This window comes from Topomyia yanbarensis, chromosome 2, assembly GCF_030247195.1.
Source record: "Topomyia yanbarensis strain Yona2022 chromosome 2, ASM3024719v1, whole genome shotgun sequence".
In the NCBI taxonomy this organism is placed as follows: Eukaryota; Metazoa; Arthropoda; class Insecta; order Diptera; family Culicidae; genus Topomyia; species Topomyia yanbarensis.
The window spans coordinates 387,806,995-387,825,321 of NC_080671.1; the positions used below are offsets into that span (position 1 = coordinate 387,806,995).

Genomic DNA, 18,327 nt, shown 5'->3' on the forward strand with positions numbered 1-18,327 from the left:
GACCATCAAATGCAACATACCGTTTCTCTGTCCCTGACCACGCAATACAACAAAACGGCTATGACAGACGGCCTCCCGCACCACATTGCAACACGAGACACAAAACCCCAAACGATGAACCCATCGGCTTTGCCAGGTGACAATATTTCAACATACCCGCTCAGGTTCCTGGGTAGCCGCGGCCCCGTCAGTGCGGACGCTACACTCCCACCGGAACTGACGGACAACCCACGACGCCCAGGAATCACCGGAAGAGAGACGCACAAGGGACTTAGCGCCTATTCCTCTATGAATTTTTTTGGACCTAAGGCAAACAATAATTCAACATACCCGCTCAGGTTCCTGGGTAGCCGCGGCCCCGTCAGTGCGGACGCTACACTCTCACCGGAACTGACGGCCAACCCACGACGCCCAGGATCCGCCGGAAGAGAGACGCACAAGGGACTTAGCGCCTATTCCTCTATGGATTTTTTTTGGACCTAAGGCAAACTCAAATTTTACTCTGAACACTACACAGAAACGTAACCAGATTTCAAGGAGAAATCAAGCAGCTATGATAGAGTATCTTCCACAAATACCTTCAATCTGCACACTCCATCTGACCGCCACCGACAAATTTAAGATCGCAACTCGGAGCACAACTCCATACGGCAACCTGAAACTTTGGAAACCTCTCATCAAAAGCACAAATGGCTGAACAAGTAATCGTAGAACAACACAGACACAATGAACCGCACCGCGAACCAGAAGCACAAAACATTCCAGAGACAAATAGATCCGACTCAGAATCTAGTGATACAACACCATCGAACACATTTGCCATCCAATGGAACATCAACGGCCTACGTACCCACCGAAACGAACTGCAAATCCTACTAACCCAGTATCAGCCAACAGTAGTCTGCCTACAAGAAACTAACGCGGAAGAACACAGTACCACAGTTAACTACATCGGAAGATCCTATCACCTTCTATTAGGACCTTGCTCCACTCACGGCAGACAAGGGGTAGGATTAGCGGTTAAGGATGGCACTGCCTTCGAACGAATACAAATAAACACCAACATACAGGCAGTGGCAATACAGCTTCACACGCCGTCGAAATTGACTGTGGCCTCAGTATATCTGCCACCAAGAGATAAAAATGCTGCTGATAACTTAAAACACCTATTGGAAGAACTCCCGAAACCACTTATCCTCTTGGGTGATCTGAACGCCCACCACTCCGCTTGGGGTAGTCGATTGAAAAAAACAAAAACTGATGCACAGAAAAGAGGCAATTCGATTCTGGAAACAGTAGTTAATAAAAGCATGGTAGTATTAAATAACGGATCTCACACCCGAGTCGATCCATCCACCGGCAGCACGCAAGCGTTAGATGTATCAATCTGTTCAACATCCATATCAGGCAATTTCATCTGGAAAACACTTCCAGATTGCGCAGACACTGACCACTTCCCCATTAAAATTGATACACCCGGAACATCAGATGAACCAAGGCGACGACGAAGATGGATCTACGAAAGAGCAAACTGGGATTTGTACGAAAAACTAATCAGCAGCTCCATTCGTCCCGGCCAGATAATGACAGTCGAAGACTTCACCAGAAAAGTGATAGCCGCCGCCGAAGCTAGTATCCCTCGAACCAGTGGTAAACCAGGACCCAAGGCAGTGGTCTGGTGGAACGCAGAGGTAGAACAAGCAGTCAAAATTCGAAGAAAGAAACTGCGTGCTCTCCGTCGCATTACGGACGGTGACCCCAACAAAGTAGCAGCTCTCCAGTCTTTCCACGAAGCTCGATCTGCCTGCCGCAAAATCATCTCGGAAGCCAAACAGAAAAGCTGGGAAGATCTAGTACAGAGCATCAACCCCGAGAGCCCCTCAACACAGATATGGAATCGGATTAATCAGCTCCAGGGTAAAAGGTGCTCAAACACGGTCACCCTAAGCCTTCCAAGTGGTATTACCAATAATGCGCAGAAAGTGGCGGACGCATTCGCAGAGGAATACCAGAAAAAATCCGCAAACGCCAACTATAATGAAAAGTTTCGTAAGAAGAAAGCCGCACTGCTAAATACATTACCAAAATCAAGTCGACCGAACCTATTTAAACGCTTCAATGCAGATTTCTCTATGGACGAGCTGATGTGGGCCCTCTCCAAGGGTGGTGGAGCATCAACAGGACCTGATAATGTCGGATACCCTTTACTGCAACGACTTCCTTTCTTCACTAAAGAAGTTCTGCTCGATTTGTTTAACCAGGTGTGGGACTCTGGCACCTTCCAGGAGCAGTGGAAAGAGGGAATGGTAATCCCGATTCCAAAACCGGAGGGAGACCGCTGCAGTCCAGTCGGTTATCGCCCCATCACTCTCCTGAGTTGCATAGGCAAATTATTCGAACGCCTAGTGAATCGTCGTCTAATTACTGAACTGGAAGACAACGAAAGACTGGATCGCCGCCAACATGCATTTCGCCCGGGAAGAGGTGTCGAGTCCCATCTAGCACAGATGGAATCATCCATTCGTATTAATGAAAATCAGCATGCCGAGATAGTCTCCCTCGACATATCCAAAGCGTACGATACGACCTGGAGACTTGCTATTCTCCGAACTCTTGCAAGCTGGAAAATCTCTGGCCGATTATTTAACATCCTATCAAGCTTCCTATCCGATAGAACCTTCCGGGTATCAGCGAACGGAGCGTCCTCCAGCCGCTGCGTGGCAGAAAACGGTGTTCCGCAGGGATCCATTCTATCCGTTACTCTCTTTCTCGTCGCGATGGAACCGGTTTTTGCAGTAATCCCAGCTGATGTCGAAATTCTGCTATATGCGGATGATGTACTACTAGCAGTTAGAGGAACAAACCCTGGGCAAATACGATGTCAACAGAGAAAAGCTGTCAATGCGTTTGTCTATTGGGCCGCCAATGTTGGTTTCGAAATCGCACCATCAAAATCTAAGCTACTTCACATCTGCAACATAAGGCATCGCAAGCGTGGCCGGGCCATCAAAATAAATAAGACTCCGATTCCCTGTTTAAGGAAGATGAGGATACTAGGAGTGCTTGTGGACTCTAAACTTAACTATCTGCAGCATTTCACAGCCATCAAGAACAGCTGTACCAAAAGAATTAATATCTTGCGGATTTTGGGCTCTCGATTAAAAAGAAGTAGCCGATCAACGCTTTTGTCAGTTGGTTTCGCACTAGTTGTCTCCAAGTTATTTTTTGGACTGGGTCTCACCAGCAGCAACCACGAGGCGATGGAAAGAATGCTTGCTCCAGTATACAACGAAGTGATACGCCAGGCCTCAGGTGCCTTCCGAACGAGTCCAATATCCTCAATTATGGCTGAAGCAGGTTGCCTGCCGTTCAGACTATTACTAGTTCAGCGACTAGTTCAGCTAGTAACACGTCTAACCGAAAAAAATGCCGACGTGGCGGAATATCCAGTAGCCAAAAGATCAGTAGAACTTTTCCACCGAACCACTGGATACTCCGTGCCAAAAACATGCATTCTTCGTAGACTTACTGATAGGGAGTGGTATAGCCAAACAACAAAAATCGATGACGAAATACGAAGAAACGTCCAAGCCGGTACATCCTGTCAGATTGCCGTACCAAAGTTCCAGGACTTTATAAACAACCACTACGCTACGCACGAACAAATCTACACCGACGGCTCCAAGGAGGACGAGAAAGTAGGTGCAGGTCTAGTGACAAACAGGGAAAAAATCTGCTATACTCTACCGGGACCCTGCAGCGTATTCTCAGCCGAGGCATATGCACTGGCTTCTGCTGCTTCAATGACAGACGAACATTACGAGACAATCATACTAACCGACTCCGCTAGCTGTCTTGACGCCCTCCGCGGAGGCCGCTCGAGGCACCCGTGGATCCAACAACTGGAACGTGCACTTGAAGGACGAAAAATCACGCTCAGCTGGATTCCAGGACATGCAGGTATTTCCGGTAATGTAGAAGCGGACAGGCTTGCGAACGAAGGAAGAACTGGTAACCCAATGAACATTCCAATTCCTTCTCAAGACGTTGTACGCTTCATCAAGAAGAAAATATGGGACACTTGGCAAAGTGAATGGAACCGCACTCCATCGTTTTTGCGACAGGTAAAACCGAACGTAGGAAAAAATGCAGATAGAAAATGTGCATCGGAACAGCGCACCCTAACCAGACTCAGAATCGAGCGTACTCGTTCTAGCCATTCATACATAATGCTAGCACAATCCCCGCCGAATTGTTGCTACTGTGGAATTCCAATAACAGTGAAACATATTCTAGTGGACTGCCGAGGATATGTTCAGATTCGACAACAGTGCAGTATCAACGGATCAGTTACGGAAATTTTAGCGAACGACGACAACAGAGAGAAGGCAGTACTACGCTTCATTAAAGAAACGAAGCTCGAGATTTGAGCGACAAATGTGTCTCTTTCCCCATCTATATCTATACCCATCTACCCTATTCTTTCCATTGACACGAATGCCACAACCGTGGTAAAATGTCATAAATAAACAAAAAAAAAAGTACTGCTGATTGATTTTCATGAAGATCTAACATACGGCGTGGAAAAAACTGCTTTTTTAGTTTGCGATTGTTGCGCATTCTCTGTCCAATCTTAAAGCAGTCAACCTCGTACTTCAACAGGTCTTCGTACTTCAGACCCGGTTCGGCGACGACCCCATCGATCTCCACTGCCGTACAAGGCCCTACATTGCTTTGTAAAACGCTCGCAGCGAGCAATCTGGTTTGCCTGGTTGAGGTCATTCACTATAATGCGTATCTTATTAGCTCGAACACGTGTTATCTGAGCTACGGACGGGTAGTTAGCAGTCAGCTCCCGTGAGATCTCTAGAATATTAGGTGACTTCGTGTTGGGCCGGAAATAGACCACCCAGGTTCCATTTGAACTGGCTGGGTATGTTTTAATACGAGGAGGATTGGAAGAATCAGGGGAGGGAGTAGTTTTAGGAACATCCATTCGTATATCAGGGGGTTCAGCGATAAGGTTTGAATTATTCCCACCCTCGGCCATTTAGGCACGAGGTTATATAGGGAATGGGAACTATTTAGTCGCAGTAACAAAGTGTAAACGTTAAAATAAAGAATATAATACAGAATACTCAGCTTCTCCAACGGCGTCCATTCGTCTGCACCAGATCAATTCACTGCACTATCCGGGCCACCGACAAACAAAAGCTGTCTCAGACAAAGGCTGACCTGCACTATATTTGCACTTCTTATAACACCACTCACAGCGAGAGAAAACGATCTGCTTCGACCGAAAGCTCGGAAATGTCTGGGGTGAACGTTTTAGTACTTACGAAGTTACAAACGCGGTCTCAAACGCGAAACCACAAACGCCCGTGTTCGCGCGATCATGAATCGGTCACGTCCGGAAACCTTTACCCTCCGTCGTAGCAACATAGGTCCATATTTTTAGTTGAACCCATCAAAAAATAACGCTCATATCCACTAGACAACACTTTCCATGGCGACATGACCGGGTCTTCTAGTGATATGTATGAACTCACCTTCTTCTAGCATCTGAACCGTACACCGAAAATTAAGTATCAAATTCACGGACCGCGCGATCATCCAAGAACACACGTGAATATGCGAAAGGACATACGGTCATAAAATAGAATTCATACACGCGAAGTTATATACATGTTAGCACACGCGACATACAAACGCGCACGCGATCGAAAACGTTAACGTACAAATGCTCGAACCGCAATCGCGAAGACCTTACGCCTGCATATATGTGAACCGTACAATGAATATCACATTCAGAATCACGGCCCGCTGCAATTGTCTTTAAGCAGCGTTTTAGTGGGTGACATTTCTAGTCTAGTCGGTAATTGTAGTGAGTGATGCAGACGGGGAGCCCTACGGAAACCCTAGCTCCACAGCATCAGTAGGACAACTCTCGAAAAAAAAACGAAATACCTCACCTACTATTGAAACTTTTCAAGTCTAGAGACACTAGTACTTTCTTTAAAAAAAAAACAATTACATCTGCCTGATTTCGAGTTTTTCGGGAAAATTTTAAAAAGGTAAATTTCTCCCAGTTTTACGGAACCTAATAGATTGTGCAACTAGCCACACGGAAATGTGGCTTTAAACGATTTTTTGAGATCAGTATACTGCCCATAATCGAGAGTCAGTCCCATGTTCTATGATCTCCCCTATCTATATGGGACTGACTTACGATTACAGGCAGTATATGTATATGTAATTATTATTGTAAAACCTTTAATGTAAAAATTTCGTTGACGTTTCCATTTTGGGAATCGAGCCGATGCTAGTATCTGCTGTCGTGAAATTAGGTTAGACCAATCGCATTCGCTGAATAGATACTACACGGTACTCCAAGCGGAAAGATTAACCCTGCTATCGTAGATACAAAAGGATTTATCGGAAATAAAAAAACCAATAGAATTTCCGGAGAGAAACCTATCGCATAAACCATTTATTACCATATCATTGCCATCTGCGACTGGTTTACACATCGTACGACGCCAGAAACGAAACACCTTCCTCTCTTGCAGTAAAAAAGTATCCTTTTAACCTAAAACTACGATTCTACCCATAAGCTCTCAACGGTTTCTTTTTTCTGCACCGACATTAGTTTATCTGTCCTATCTTAATTTATTTGAATCACAATTTACTTCTCTGCTTCATTTGTTTAGTACTGATTTCGTTTCATCCAACAATGTCTTCCCGGATTGGTGCTTGCAGCCGCTAAGACCGTTGTTGGTCACAATCCGGTGATTAGAACCCATATGACATACATACCCTTTCAATTGTTTTGTCGCTAATTGCACCCACTCCGATCGGCGGTGGTTACGATTAAACAATAAATAACATTTAATTAAACAATTAACATGAACTTATCGTTTAGTGTGAATAATTGTTTGTTTTATCAGTATGCAGTACTATTATTAGTAGATAAGGAATAGGGTTTGTTTGGTGAGAAACAAAAGAGTGGTGCTGTTGGGGCTTTCCTAGTGACTTTTGTTTTCGCTTTCTATAGGAACGTTCATTTGTTGTGTGCTTTTTTTCTATTTCAGTAAATTGGCTGAATCTAGAGATTTACATTGTCTGTATTTTGCATAACTACTATTCGATATAGTATGAACCTGTATATTTTGCCTGCTTTATACTATAGTGTTGCAATGTTTGTGACTGAATTGGTATTACAGAAACTATTTTCGTTTTGTCTAGATAATTAGTTGAATAGTATTCGTTACACATCCTGTAGTATATCTGTATGAGTATAGTCAATGAACGCTTCACGTAGTTTTAGAATATTGCAAACTAATTGAAAAACATTTTCCGTTCAGAATAAAATCAAAGGTTGTTCGATAAACTACAAATCTACTTTCAAACTTGTTTCTTTGCCAAAACATTGTTTCATGTGTTTCTATTCGACGCTTCCTAGTCCTCATAGGAAGCTTTGTAAGTTAGTATTTCTAACCACTAAAAGTATGTGTAGCATTTAAAAGCTCTTCAGTTTGTTTAGAACAACTTCCAGTATTGCGAGCTTTTTTCACCCCCGCAGCACAGGAACATCGAAGTTGGTCTCTCCAAATTTAAGGCATATTCTTTGGACTTCTTGGCAATCTCTTTATCGAAGATCTGTTGGGTTAGCTGAATATTAGTAAGACTTTGAGACAAATCAATCTCATACTTACATCATTTTCATTAATTTCCAACACAGATGCCATATCCCATTCGACGCTGGGAAACGGATTGGAGATAAACTTGGCTGCCGTAGCAACCGAGGGTAGTACGTGCGACTGCAGCGCTGCCACTTCCCACAGCGAACTTTCCAAGGCATTAGACTTGACCGGGTCGCTTTCGTCCATGATGAAGGGATCTTGAGAGACTGTAGATTATGGAGGGAATGACATTAGTGCACGTGAAATTTCTCATAGCTATTATAGTCGCGTAGTTTTGTATCAACATCGGTTCCTCATGATTCTTGGAATAAAAAAGAATGTGGAACTCACCTTCTCCTCCACTGGGATGGAAAATCAGTCGTTTCAACGCTGGATGTCTCATTATCAGGTTTCCAATAAACCGTAGAATTATAACAATGTCCTGCGGAGGAGCAATCAGGGCTAGACGAGCCAGACGTTTAACGAAGGCCGCCACTAAACCCTCTGGCAGGTGACTAGAGCTGAGAAAAATATCCGCCAGATAGAACAGTCGAGCTTTGAACTTGGTGTGAAAGATTTCCGGTTCGAACATTGAGTAAAGCTTCTCGTATATGTTCGGGTAGGTGAGATTGTGCTGTTGGATTAAAATAAAGATACCCTGAAGTGCTAACAAACTAATCGCTCCACCAACGTCTAGCGAATCCATCAGAAAATCAGTTAGTAGGACCGGCTTGTCTAAATGAGGCAAAACTTTCTCCAGCAGTAGAATCAATACTTGTCGATGGCTAGCTTCATCATGCTTCCAATTCATTATACAAGACCATGTTTTGTTAATGTGTTTCCGAATGTAAGGATAATCCAGTTGCTGCATTTGAACACACAAGAAACTAGGCGAGTCCTGCATGGCTTCCTTTCCGAGGCAGACTGTGCCAAGCAAGCTGACATAGTTTTGAACGAATAGCGAGCTAGGGCTAAATCCCTTCGGTGCTAACGATGGGAGAACCTTCCAGCAGAAGTAAATTATATCTAGATGTGAAGCATATTCCATGAAGCGATTGACAAGATGTGTATTGAGCCGCTCGGATGACAGCATCGCTTGAAGAACGTGTTTCAGTTTGGCAAGTGGAAAATGAGTTGTGTCGACAGATCCAGCGTCCAGCGGGTTTTCTGCTTCCACCACCACCAGCTTCATTGCCGTGGCTAAAGCTTGGGTACTCTCCGCTTGTTTCTCGTGGACAAAACTCTCTAAAATGGCACTGAATGCTTCTTTGTACTGACCTTGCAACCACTGCTTATACGTTAAATCAGTCGATTCCTCTGTAGATTGTTAAATTATTATCGTTTTTGATCTTTGAACATATTGGCTTTACTTACCAACGGGCTTCAATGGTTGCACCACAATTCGCATTTCATTCCGTCGCAGTAGCTCCACAAAAATGGTCTCCAGAGCCAACAGGCTGGGAACGACGACAGACTTTCGGGCGTTGCATTCCTAAAAGACATAAAAATACATTGCTTACGCTTCGTCATTGCAATCGAAGAAATTCAAACAAAACGATAAATTTTTCATACACATTTTTTACCACGAGCAAATTCCAATTTCTGATGAAACTAGTTTTCAACCAGTTTTGTTCTTTTCCAAGCTTCGGAAACCTACTTTAATCCTTACCTTTAAATAGCCGATTATTTCCAACAGATGGTTGGAATTTTTGGGCGACGACAGGAACTCACTAGCTCTGGCTTTTAACTGTTTGGAAATGGATTTGTTGGAGGAAAATTGAGATTGCAAATTGCAAGCTGCTACAGGAGACGACATCTTTGCTTTTTCCTCTACACCAAAACCGATATAAAACACCACTGTTTCGTGTGCTGCTGCTTCCTCCACGGCACTGCACAGTCTGAAAGCGATTTTGCCTTTTGACAGCAAGTTTGACAGATATCAATCATCGTATACTAAAAAGGTGCAGCTGCTCGAATGCATGTTAATTGTGTGGTGGTGTGACGGAAATAAATACATATTCGAGTAGTTTAGGATAAATGCAAGACGGAGAAAGGTGTGCACATTTTTTTGCATGCGTGAGTGCGCTTGTCATTTTTCTTCGATGAAGCCGACAAAACAAGAGGATGTGAAGAAGAAAAGCACAAACAAACGACGTAGTGGGCCTTTCCGTTGCCCTAAGTTTTGTTTCGGTTCGGTCATAATTATTTGAATCGGTATTTTCGAGGTAAAACGTGTTCCTAAGTGTTCGAATCAGTAAATCCGAGGTGAAGCTCGACCTCTCTATTGAGTTCTTGGCGGCCAGTCTCACGAACACTAATGCAGTTTCTAGGTTGAAAACAATCCCATCTGCTTTTGCCGTCTTTGTTTATTATCTTCCACCAGCTCGTGATGTAGTATTTGTGTCATGTGACGTGTACGTGCATGAGCCGTAGGAAAGTCTAGAGTCTAAAAATGATAAATCCTACAAAAAAAAGTTATAGAGTGATTTCCACAAAAATAGTCAAATTTTTGAATAAAAATATTGAAAAAATTCATCTACTCCAACACTGAAAAAAATCGATTTAAAAAATTTAAAGTCGATTTACAAAGAAACCCCATCTTTGATTAGGATGAAATTTTGTTCAAACATAGGTAATTATGCTCCCTACATACCGTCAAAAATTGAAGTTGGGTACTTTCAAGAAAAAAAAGTTATTTGAAAAAAACTTCCTTGTCCAATGCATTAAAAAAAAATTAAGTTTGGACAAGGAAAAGTTTTTTTCAAATAGCTGTTTTTCCTTGAAAGTGCCCAATTTGAATTTTTGACGGTAGGTATCATCGAAATCACTCTAGAAATGTATAACAAATTTTCATCAAATTAGTAAAAATGTAAAGTTGTTGCTTTGGAATGACTTTGGAGTACTTGATCCTTGTGCATGTCGAATATTACTGGTCGATGCATGGAACTGTTCTGACACAGTAATCTTTACGCAACCATTGGTCAAATTTCCGAGTGTTGCCTCATATAGCACATCATTTATTGCTTTTTCAGCAAAGATACGCTGTTTTTCTTCCAGCATCAGCAACTTTTCTCCCCAAACTTTTGCAATTGCAGGAGTTACTTCGTGTACCTGCACATCCTGCTCCAAGAATTTGCAGCCCTTAGCCAGAAGCTCGTTTTGTTTGCTGATTGGGCCAACAATTCGCGGAGGAATTTCCACTATAGATGTACAGTCGTGATTCGCTGGTTGGGCCACACCTCTGTCCAACTAACGAATTTGATACGTTAGATGGACCGACTGACAGATGTCAAAAACTCTCCAAAGGAGATGTTAGGAGTGTAATTATATCTATTCACATCTCTAATAATTGTCAGATTGATTGTCAAAGAATATTTGACATAAGATTTTGACATTCAGATGCTTTTTAGTTGGGCAATGGTCCAACTAGCGGAGGTCCAACTAAAAAGCGGTCGAGTTAAAAATGTCCAACCAGCGAATCACGACTGTAGTTGAGTGCTTTGGTGATTGTACAGCTGGTCTGGGCTCTGGCGTTACTCTTCTGGCTTCGGCACACGATTGCTATTCGGTTTGATTGAATAGTAAAATAAATATAAATAAATAAAATATAATAAAAGATTGATTATAAGAATTTTGGCTAATACACTTACAACAGTTATTTTTTTTTCTGTTATTGCCGGCTGTTCGGTACAACGAAGGAACTGCAGTGCCTCGAAAAGCCAAGATTCTGGTTGGTAGACATCATCTACTCCAGCTCCCGATCGCTTGGATGCAACAATTTTCTGTAATTCTTTCCGAAAATTCGTCCTCAATGAATTAATCTTTTTTGTCACATCCGCTCGAGTAGCTTCCGGTTTCAACACCTTATAAGTAATTAGCAGTTTATCAAGAGCCTTATTTCTTGCCGCTTTGTTTCGGTATTTATCATTGCTGCTGTTCCATAGAACAGGAAGAGACTCGTAAACCTCGACAAATGTGCGAAGTGCTTCCTCCTTCGAAACAGTTTTTGAATCCAATAACTCGTCATCACTTTTATTGAAATTTTCGATATCCATATCATTTAGTTTGTATCAGCACGAGTACAAATGAAGCAAGTTAATGGAAAAACCGACACGATGCCATTTTACCATTCAAACTATTTAGCACTAAAAGCTCATTACACACATACTAGCAAGCAATTATCACACTCACATTCACACAAATAAGATTATATTGCATTCCACAACACGCCCTCACATCTTCAATATATTGATCAATAAATTTTATATTGATTAATATTTCTGCTCGTGTAGGATCCGCTATAGACGTTGTTTTCGCCAGATTCAGTTTGGGCTCCCGAGACACGAGAGAAAAGATCGTGCATCCTGTTTATTATTTCAACAGTCGAAGCGATAACGGAGATATCGGCGTAAGCAACAATCAGATCGTTTCCGCACACATTGCTGAGTTGTCTCAGAAGCGGGACTGAATATAGCGAGAAGCAGATGGATGACAACGGATTCCCTTGCCGCACCGATCGTTGGATGGGGAAAGGAGTCGACAGATGGCCGTTGATAAGTTGACGACACGACGTCATTTCGGCAAAACGAGAGAGTAGCGTTACTAACCTGCGATTGATGCCGAGCGAGCACATGTTGTCGAATAGAAAATTTCGGTTCACACGATCGAACGCGTGGTCCAGGTCGAACTAGAAAAACTCTTGTAAGAGAACTGCGGAGAGAAAAACAGCATTTTTGGCAATGTATGCCCCGGCATTGTATGGCAACACGTCCAATTTTATAAGGATAGGCAATATTCGATTGGATTCGTTTTTTGACAGCTAAACGCGAATTCAATCGATCCAAAATAGAGTCTCCGCAGTTCTCTTTCTAGAGTTTTTCTAGGTCGAACGATATGAGTTTTGCTCTCTGCTTACGCGCGATCAGCTGGGCAATCTTGTCCTTGACGAAGAGCATGGCTTGAAAGATGTTGTTATCGGAATTTGAGCATTTCTGTGTATCACCCAAAATTCGATGAGCACTCACTATCTTCGCATCCCTCCCGAATAGAAATGCCCAACAGTTTTACAGCATTTTTTATTGTTACATTACAACGAAAAAAATGTTATTCTGGAAAATTTGCAATGGAAATATAATCACATTTGTTGTTTCTACATGCAATTTCATTCACTGAAAAAAATCCAAACTTTAATTCTATTTGCTTCAAACCGCTTAAAATGCATATGAAGAAGAAATGCTATTTTTATCACGCGCACACATACCTTCTATGTGTCAACTGTATAAACTATGTATGCACTCACATAAGTTATATATGCATACACTAAGAAAAATTGCATGGTAACCCTTACCATATGAGGAGGTTAATTCGAATTTGAAAGTATAGTGATTTTTAGCCGACTACAACATTAGTTGACATTAACTATATGCATGTTCAAGTTTACTATACATGGGATCTGTACCTTAGTAGTAATATTGAACACTACACCGTAAGAATGACCATAGAAAGCGAAATACTCAGCATAACTACGTGCATAGTTATCTTGAACTAACACTGTTTGTGATAACAAAACCAGAAGAGTTATAGCATGATAGTAAAAATGAGCAATCTGTTGTATAATTAACCATTGTAAGTTGATCGCTTGACATAACAATAAGCATAGTCACCTTGATCTGGAACTGTTTGTAATAACAAGAACATTGCGATTTTGACATTTCCTGGCTGGTTATTTTGAGGAATATCTGGTTTGTTTAGAAAATTTCGGAATATTTAGATAATTGAAAAAAATCTCGATTTTTTTACTTCAATACATACATATAATTTTTCTTAACCAAAAACAAAATATAAATGTTTAAAATATTTGAATTGTTAACAAAGTTGAAAATTATTTATAATATTTCTTCAACAGGATCAAATGCATGTTATCTATTTTATGAACGTGTATAGGAGGGCCATCAAATTCTTCTGCATCATGAACTGTAGATTTTAGCGTACTGTCACTCACTTCGAATGAAGCAAAATGATGAATGTATCCCAGTACAAGCCATTCGTTACTTACAATGAAAAGTTGACTACCACAGATAATAAGATCTTTAATCTCAAAAAGTTGTACACAAGCCAAGTTACTTGCAGAAATGGTTAAAAAATATCCAATCTTATAATCTGTACCTTTATATGATACTGAATTGCTCGTGTAAAAGTTAGTAGAGGGTAACGCGTATCTATGAAGTAAGGTTGAGTAATTTGAATTTCTAATGTCAAGACGAAGAGATTTTTTGTACGTCAGATTCATGGGGAAAAAATTATTGTTTTTTAAATTATTAGCAAAAACTAAACTGGCTTTACGACAAAATGTCAAACAAATATTAACTCGAGAGCTTATATTTCTACAGTACTGTTTGAATATTTGATGAAACGCTTCGAATCTGAAGCACCAAAGATTTCTAAGGGGTCCGGAATAATGAATCGAGTCAGTATAATGTAAAACAATGTGATGCTTTGGTTTTAACGTAGTACTGAACAACTTCATATACAGTGTGTGGTGATAAATAATTTGATCTTGTAAGGTATTTAGTATCTCAATTGTAAAAGACGGAAGTAACACTAAATCTACTAATTCTGTCAGGGAACAGGCAAAGTCCCATACTTTATCATTTCTTGGAATCAAGTCACCAAATATTATCGGAAAATAATGAATAAACATCATCATTTCACGAGCTGTCATTTTGAATGCAACCTTGGATATATGATGCCTGGAAATTTTTCGAAACGTGTTTCTTCTTTCCGTAAAACCAAAATCAAATACGCGAATTTTATGATTGATTGTTTTCAATGAAATTTTTAGGGTGCCGATCATGTATTCGAGAATATATGATAAATCATAATTACAAATGCCATGAGAAAAAAATCATGCATGATATCAACGGCTTTGTTATTAACAACGTGAAAACATGTAAGTCTATTGAAATCTGATGGTTCTTTAATACCAGATATTATCAAATCTTTACTTTTATCATTATCGTAATTTTCTATATTCCTCATCAACGTTTTATCTATTAGAACTATTTTTTGGCTAGTATATTTATCCGTTTTACAAAAGCGACAAAAAACATTGCGCTGAATGATAGAGCAAAGCCAGTTCATGTGTTTATACCCAAATTATCACCTAAAACGTTAATCAGCACAAAATACACCTTAAGATTTTTTCCAGTAACAAATAAATCTATCCCTACTTGCTCTAATTCTATCATGGTATCTACTAACTCTTTGAGTGCAAGTGACGGTCCAAGTTCAGACATAATATTAGAGTTCAGAAATCCAGCTACGAAAATATTTTGTAAACGCGAACGGTAATATGTAGGTATTGTCGGAAAACTGTAATATAATCCGCAGACTTTATGTACTCCCGAATGAGCACCAATCGCATCGTTAAGTTCTACATCATCCGAAAACAAATAAAATGGTATCACTAGCTTATCCTTGTACTCATTTCTTATAGTTTTCCACAGAGATCCGTTTATTAAACTATAAAAAAAATCTTTTGACTCTGAAGAGCGCATGTAGTCAAATGTTTCTTCTAAAATATTCCCTGATTCAAAATATTTCTTGATTTGGAATTTGATCGGCATTAGGCATCCTTTTGGGCAAGTCTTTCCTTCTCTATTTATATATTCTAATGGCACTAGATCATCATTCAATTCATGTAATTTTAACTGTGTTTTAAATCTTTGTTCTGAATCAATAAATTTAAACGGATCTTTCAAATCGTCAAGCAACTCTCCAATGATTCGATTTTGTGGGACCTGGCATATCTCTGTCAAAGCATTAACGATTGGACAAACAATTTCTGATGAGATAGTTTGTTGTAAGTTTATAACTTCGTTTCTAGGAAATGTTTTTTTAGCATACATATTTAACGAAAAATTCAAAATCTTTTCTCTCAGTGTATTTCTAATGTCAAGTAATTTTTCCTCTAGACTTTTCTACGGCTCATGTTCATACACGCCACATGACACAAATACTACATCACAAGCTGGTGGAAAATAATAAACAAAGACGGCAAAAGTAAATGGGATTGTTTTCAACCAGGAAACATCATTAGTGTTCGTGAGACCGGTCGCAAAGAACTCACTTCCTCGAGATTCGCAACAGATTCTTTTTCCGATGCTGTTGACTTTGATGGTGTTAAACGATACGTTGCAGATGCGGCCGGTTCATTATCGTTTGATTTCGTGACGGCAGGCAATACTGTTTTAGTGCAATGATCCGGATTGGAATATTCAACATTCTTCGCTGCAATTTCCAATTCGTTCTGGTGTTGCTTCAAAACGTGTCGTTTGAATGAGTAAATGGAGTGAAACACGGATCGCGGGCAGCAAAGTGTACATATGTAAGAAGAATTAGATGGTATAGGGTGATGAGTCCATTATCGCTATGTTTCTATTATCACGCTACCCATTTGAAGCCGTTGGTTAGAGCAGTGTCTGCCATCTTTGTTCAACGCATTGAGTCAAATCGTAGTGCAACAATAGGGGCACTCGATTCGTGTTTTCGTTGCGCTCAAACACAAGAATTTCACTGTTTTCAGCGCATGTATGTTATTATCTTTTTACTTAACAACGAAGCAAAGCTGTTGATGCCAGTTTTTACGCATTCCATTGTTTGTAGGCCGAGTATTTAATGATTCAGTGAGGCGCCCTTCTTAGTATGGTGAAAATAGGCACTTCACCCTACCATGAATGAAATAAATTGATGCTTGATAGAAAATATGCCTGCACTTGAAGCAGTTTATTCCGTTCATGTTCACTGCTTATTTGATAAGTATCGCTCCAGCAGCAAAAGTTGGTTGTTCTTTGACTTATTTTGGTAGTTTATTTGGTAGAAATGGCGCGTTAAAAAACCCCAAAATAGCTCTGCACTTTCTGCAAATTCTAGGTTGAAGACAAATTTTAGTTTCAACGCCACGTCTATGGAAAGCAAAAATAAAGGTAATTTATATTCCAGTCCGTTACATACGACATAGAACTTCGTAAGTTGGCTTTTATCTCTGATTATGAAAATGCGTGGAAATAATGGTCGTCGAGCTATATTGTAATCATCCCGAATTGCTTTCACAGCATTAACGTACTCGTCCTCGCTGTCACAAGCCATGCAAACATCACTTTGAGCTTGAGCAATTGTTGGTAACTTATTTTCTGATATGCGGACGGGTTTTATGATGGAATGGAATAACACAGAGATGATATAGTATCTGTAGTCTATAAGAAAAATGAACATTAGTTCTCATGAGCTTAATTTTTGATGTTGTTTACCTCTTTGTAAATCTTTTGAATCTAATTCTTTGGAAAGGGCCAAGCTAACTTTCTCTTTGATTTGTGATTGCTTGAGGTATACTTCAAAGTCATTTGAAAATTTATCCCACTCGTTGAAAAAACATGATGACTTGTCCTCGCCAAATAATGCCGCGAAATCCGAGTCAACCTGTTAATAAAACAATATCAAATTTTGAAATACGGGATAAACAAAACTTTTGAATAAATTTAAGTCGGATCTTATCGATTTGGATTGATATATTTATGCTAGAAACTAGAGTTTAATGAAAAATCTAGTTACTTTGGCGTAACTTACCAACAAATACCCCTCAGGATCGTTGAATCGTGGCCACTGTTCGATAATCTGGTGTCGATCAGGTGTGGTGTCAGCCAATATATCCTTAAAGCGTATGAAGAATGTATCGTTCCAACAACGCATTACCTCTTCACTGGGCGCTATATTATTTCGCAGCCAATTTTTTTCTGTACCAAAGCACGCAAGTTCTGCAATCAACGTTATAATTAACACATTTAATGTTAACATAATAAAACATAATTACCAGTATCTGTCAAAGCAAAAACTTGCTTCTTTACTGCTTGTAAACAATCATGGTTTTGTGCTCGAAGATCTCTTTTGCGTTTCAATGAATCCTTCTTGTTACGGTTATGGAAGCGGTCGTATAATAAACCGGACGGATTCTTTTTGCCAGCGTCTTTATTTCTGGGAGAGTAATACAATTCCTGCAACGTAGAGAAAAACAATAGAAAATATTGCGAAAGAATTGATATTTAGTCGAACTTAACGGCGAACTCATCGGTAAATTTTTCGGATATTATTTCCGAAAACGCTTTCATATCCGCCAGAGAAAAGTACTGGTTATTAGCAATATACCGATCGACTATAACGTGTGCTAGATTCTTCCGGTGCTCGAGATCCAGCATACCGTGTTTCGCATAGTAATTTGTGATTATCTTCCCTTTCTCGTTATTAACCAACAGCGAATCCAATACTTGGGTCGTGACTTCGGTGGGTAGATACTTGAAGCGTTGATTTGACGGGCCAGGTTCGTTCCAGATATCGTGCTGTTCACAGCTGTTGGGACAACACATGCTTGGTGCATCTCGTGTAAATAAAACACTTTGTTCCCAACAAACCAACTTTTGGCGGAGGGCGTGCTTGTGTGCCGTCTACTTTGCAACCGAAAATATATCCGCCAAAGCACGGTCATCCAATATTTTTAAATAGTTTAAATTGACGCCGTGCTCTATCATAGGGGAATAAAATGCGCATTACTTAGAACGTTTGGAAGAGTTACAAATTTAAAAAATTCTACATC

At 40.4% G+C, this 18,327-nt stretch overlaps 2 protein-coding genes across 2 annotated transcripts; both read right to left on the minus strand.

The window, feature by feature from the left end:
• Positions 1-6,459: 6,459 nt before the first annotated feature.
• LOC131684737 (nucleolar complex protein 4 homolog A) lies at positions 6,460-9,585 on the minus strand. The gene is made up of 5 exons (XM_058967860.1): positions 9,352-9,585; positions 9,057-9,174; positions 8,034-8,999; positions 7,716-7,909; positions 6,460-7,659 (listed from the first exon to the last, which is right to left on the minus strand). Exons 1-5 carry the CDS (start codon positions 9,496-9,498, stop codon positions 7,540-7,542), a joined length of 1,545 nt encoding a protein of 514 aa, XP_058823843.1. The 5' UTR covers positions 9,499-9,585; the 3' UTR covers positions 6,460-7,539.
• Positions 9,586-16,633: 7,048 nt separating this feature from the next.
• On the minus strand, positions 16,634-18,100 carry LOC131680809 (uncharacterized). Its single transcript, XM_058961518.1, has 6 exons — positions 17,795-18,100; positions 17,551-17,731; positions 17,307-17,494; positions 16,991-17,159; positions 16,695-16,936; positions 16,634-16,645 (listed from the first exon to the last, which is right to left on the minus strand). The coding sequence occupies exons 1-6, from the start codon at positions 18,098-18,100 to the stop codon at positions 16,634-16,636; spliced, it is 1,098 nt and encodes a 365-aa protein (XP_058817501.1).
• Positions 18,101-18,327: the final 227 nt, after the last annotated feature.

Bases quoted from the DNA above. Each gene is read 5' to 3' on its own strand.
- LOC131684737 (XM_058967860.1), bottom strand. From the start codon at position 9,498: ATGTCGTCTCCTGTAGCAGCTTGCAATTTGCAATCTCAATTTTCCTCC. The intron at 9,000-9,056 runs GTAAGTAAAGCC...AACAATCTACAG, and splicing joins GCAACCATTGAAGCCCGTTG to AGGAATCGACTGATTTAACG. The intron at 7,660-7,715 runs GTAAGTATGAGA...CTAACCCAACAG, and splicing joins TGGAAATTAATGAAAATGAT to ATCTTCGATAAAGAGATTGC.
- LOC131680809 (XM_058961518.1), bottom strand. From the start codon at position 18,100: ATGTGTTGTCCCAACAGCTGTGAACAGCACGATATCTGGAACGAACCT. The intron at 17,732-17,794 runs GTTAAGTTCGAC...TCTACGTTGCAG, and splicing joins AATTTACCGATGAGTTCGCC to GAATTGTATTACTCTCCCAG. The intron at 17,495-17,550 runs GTAATTATGTTT...CGTTGATTGCAG, and splicing joins TTTTGCTTTGACAGATACTG to AACTTGCGTGCTTTGGTACA.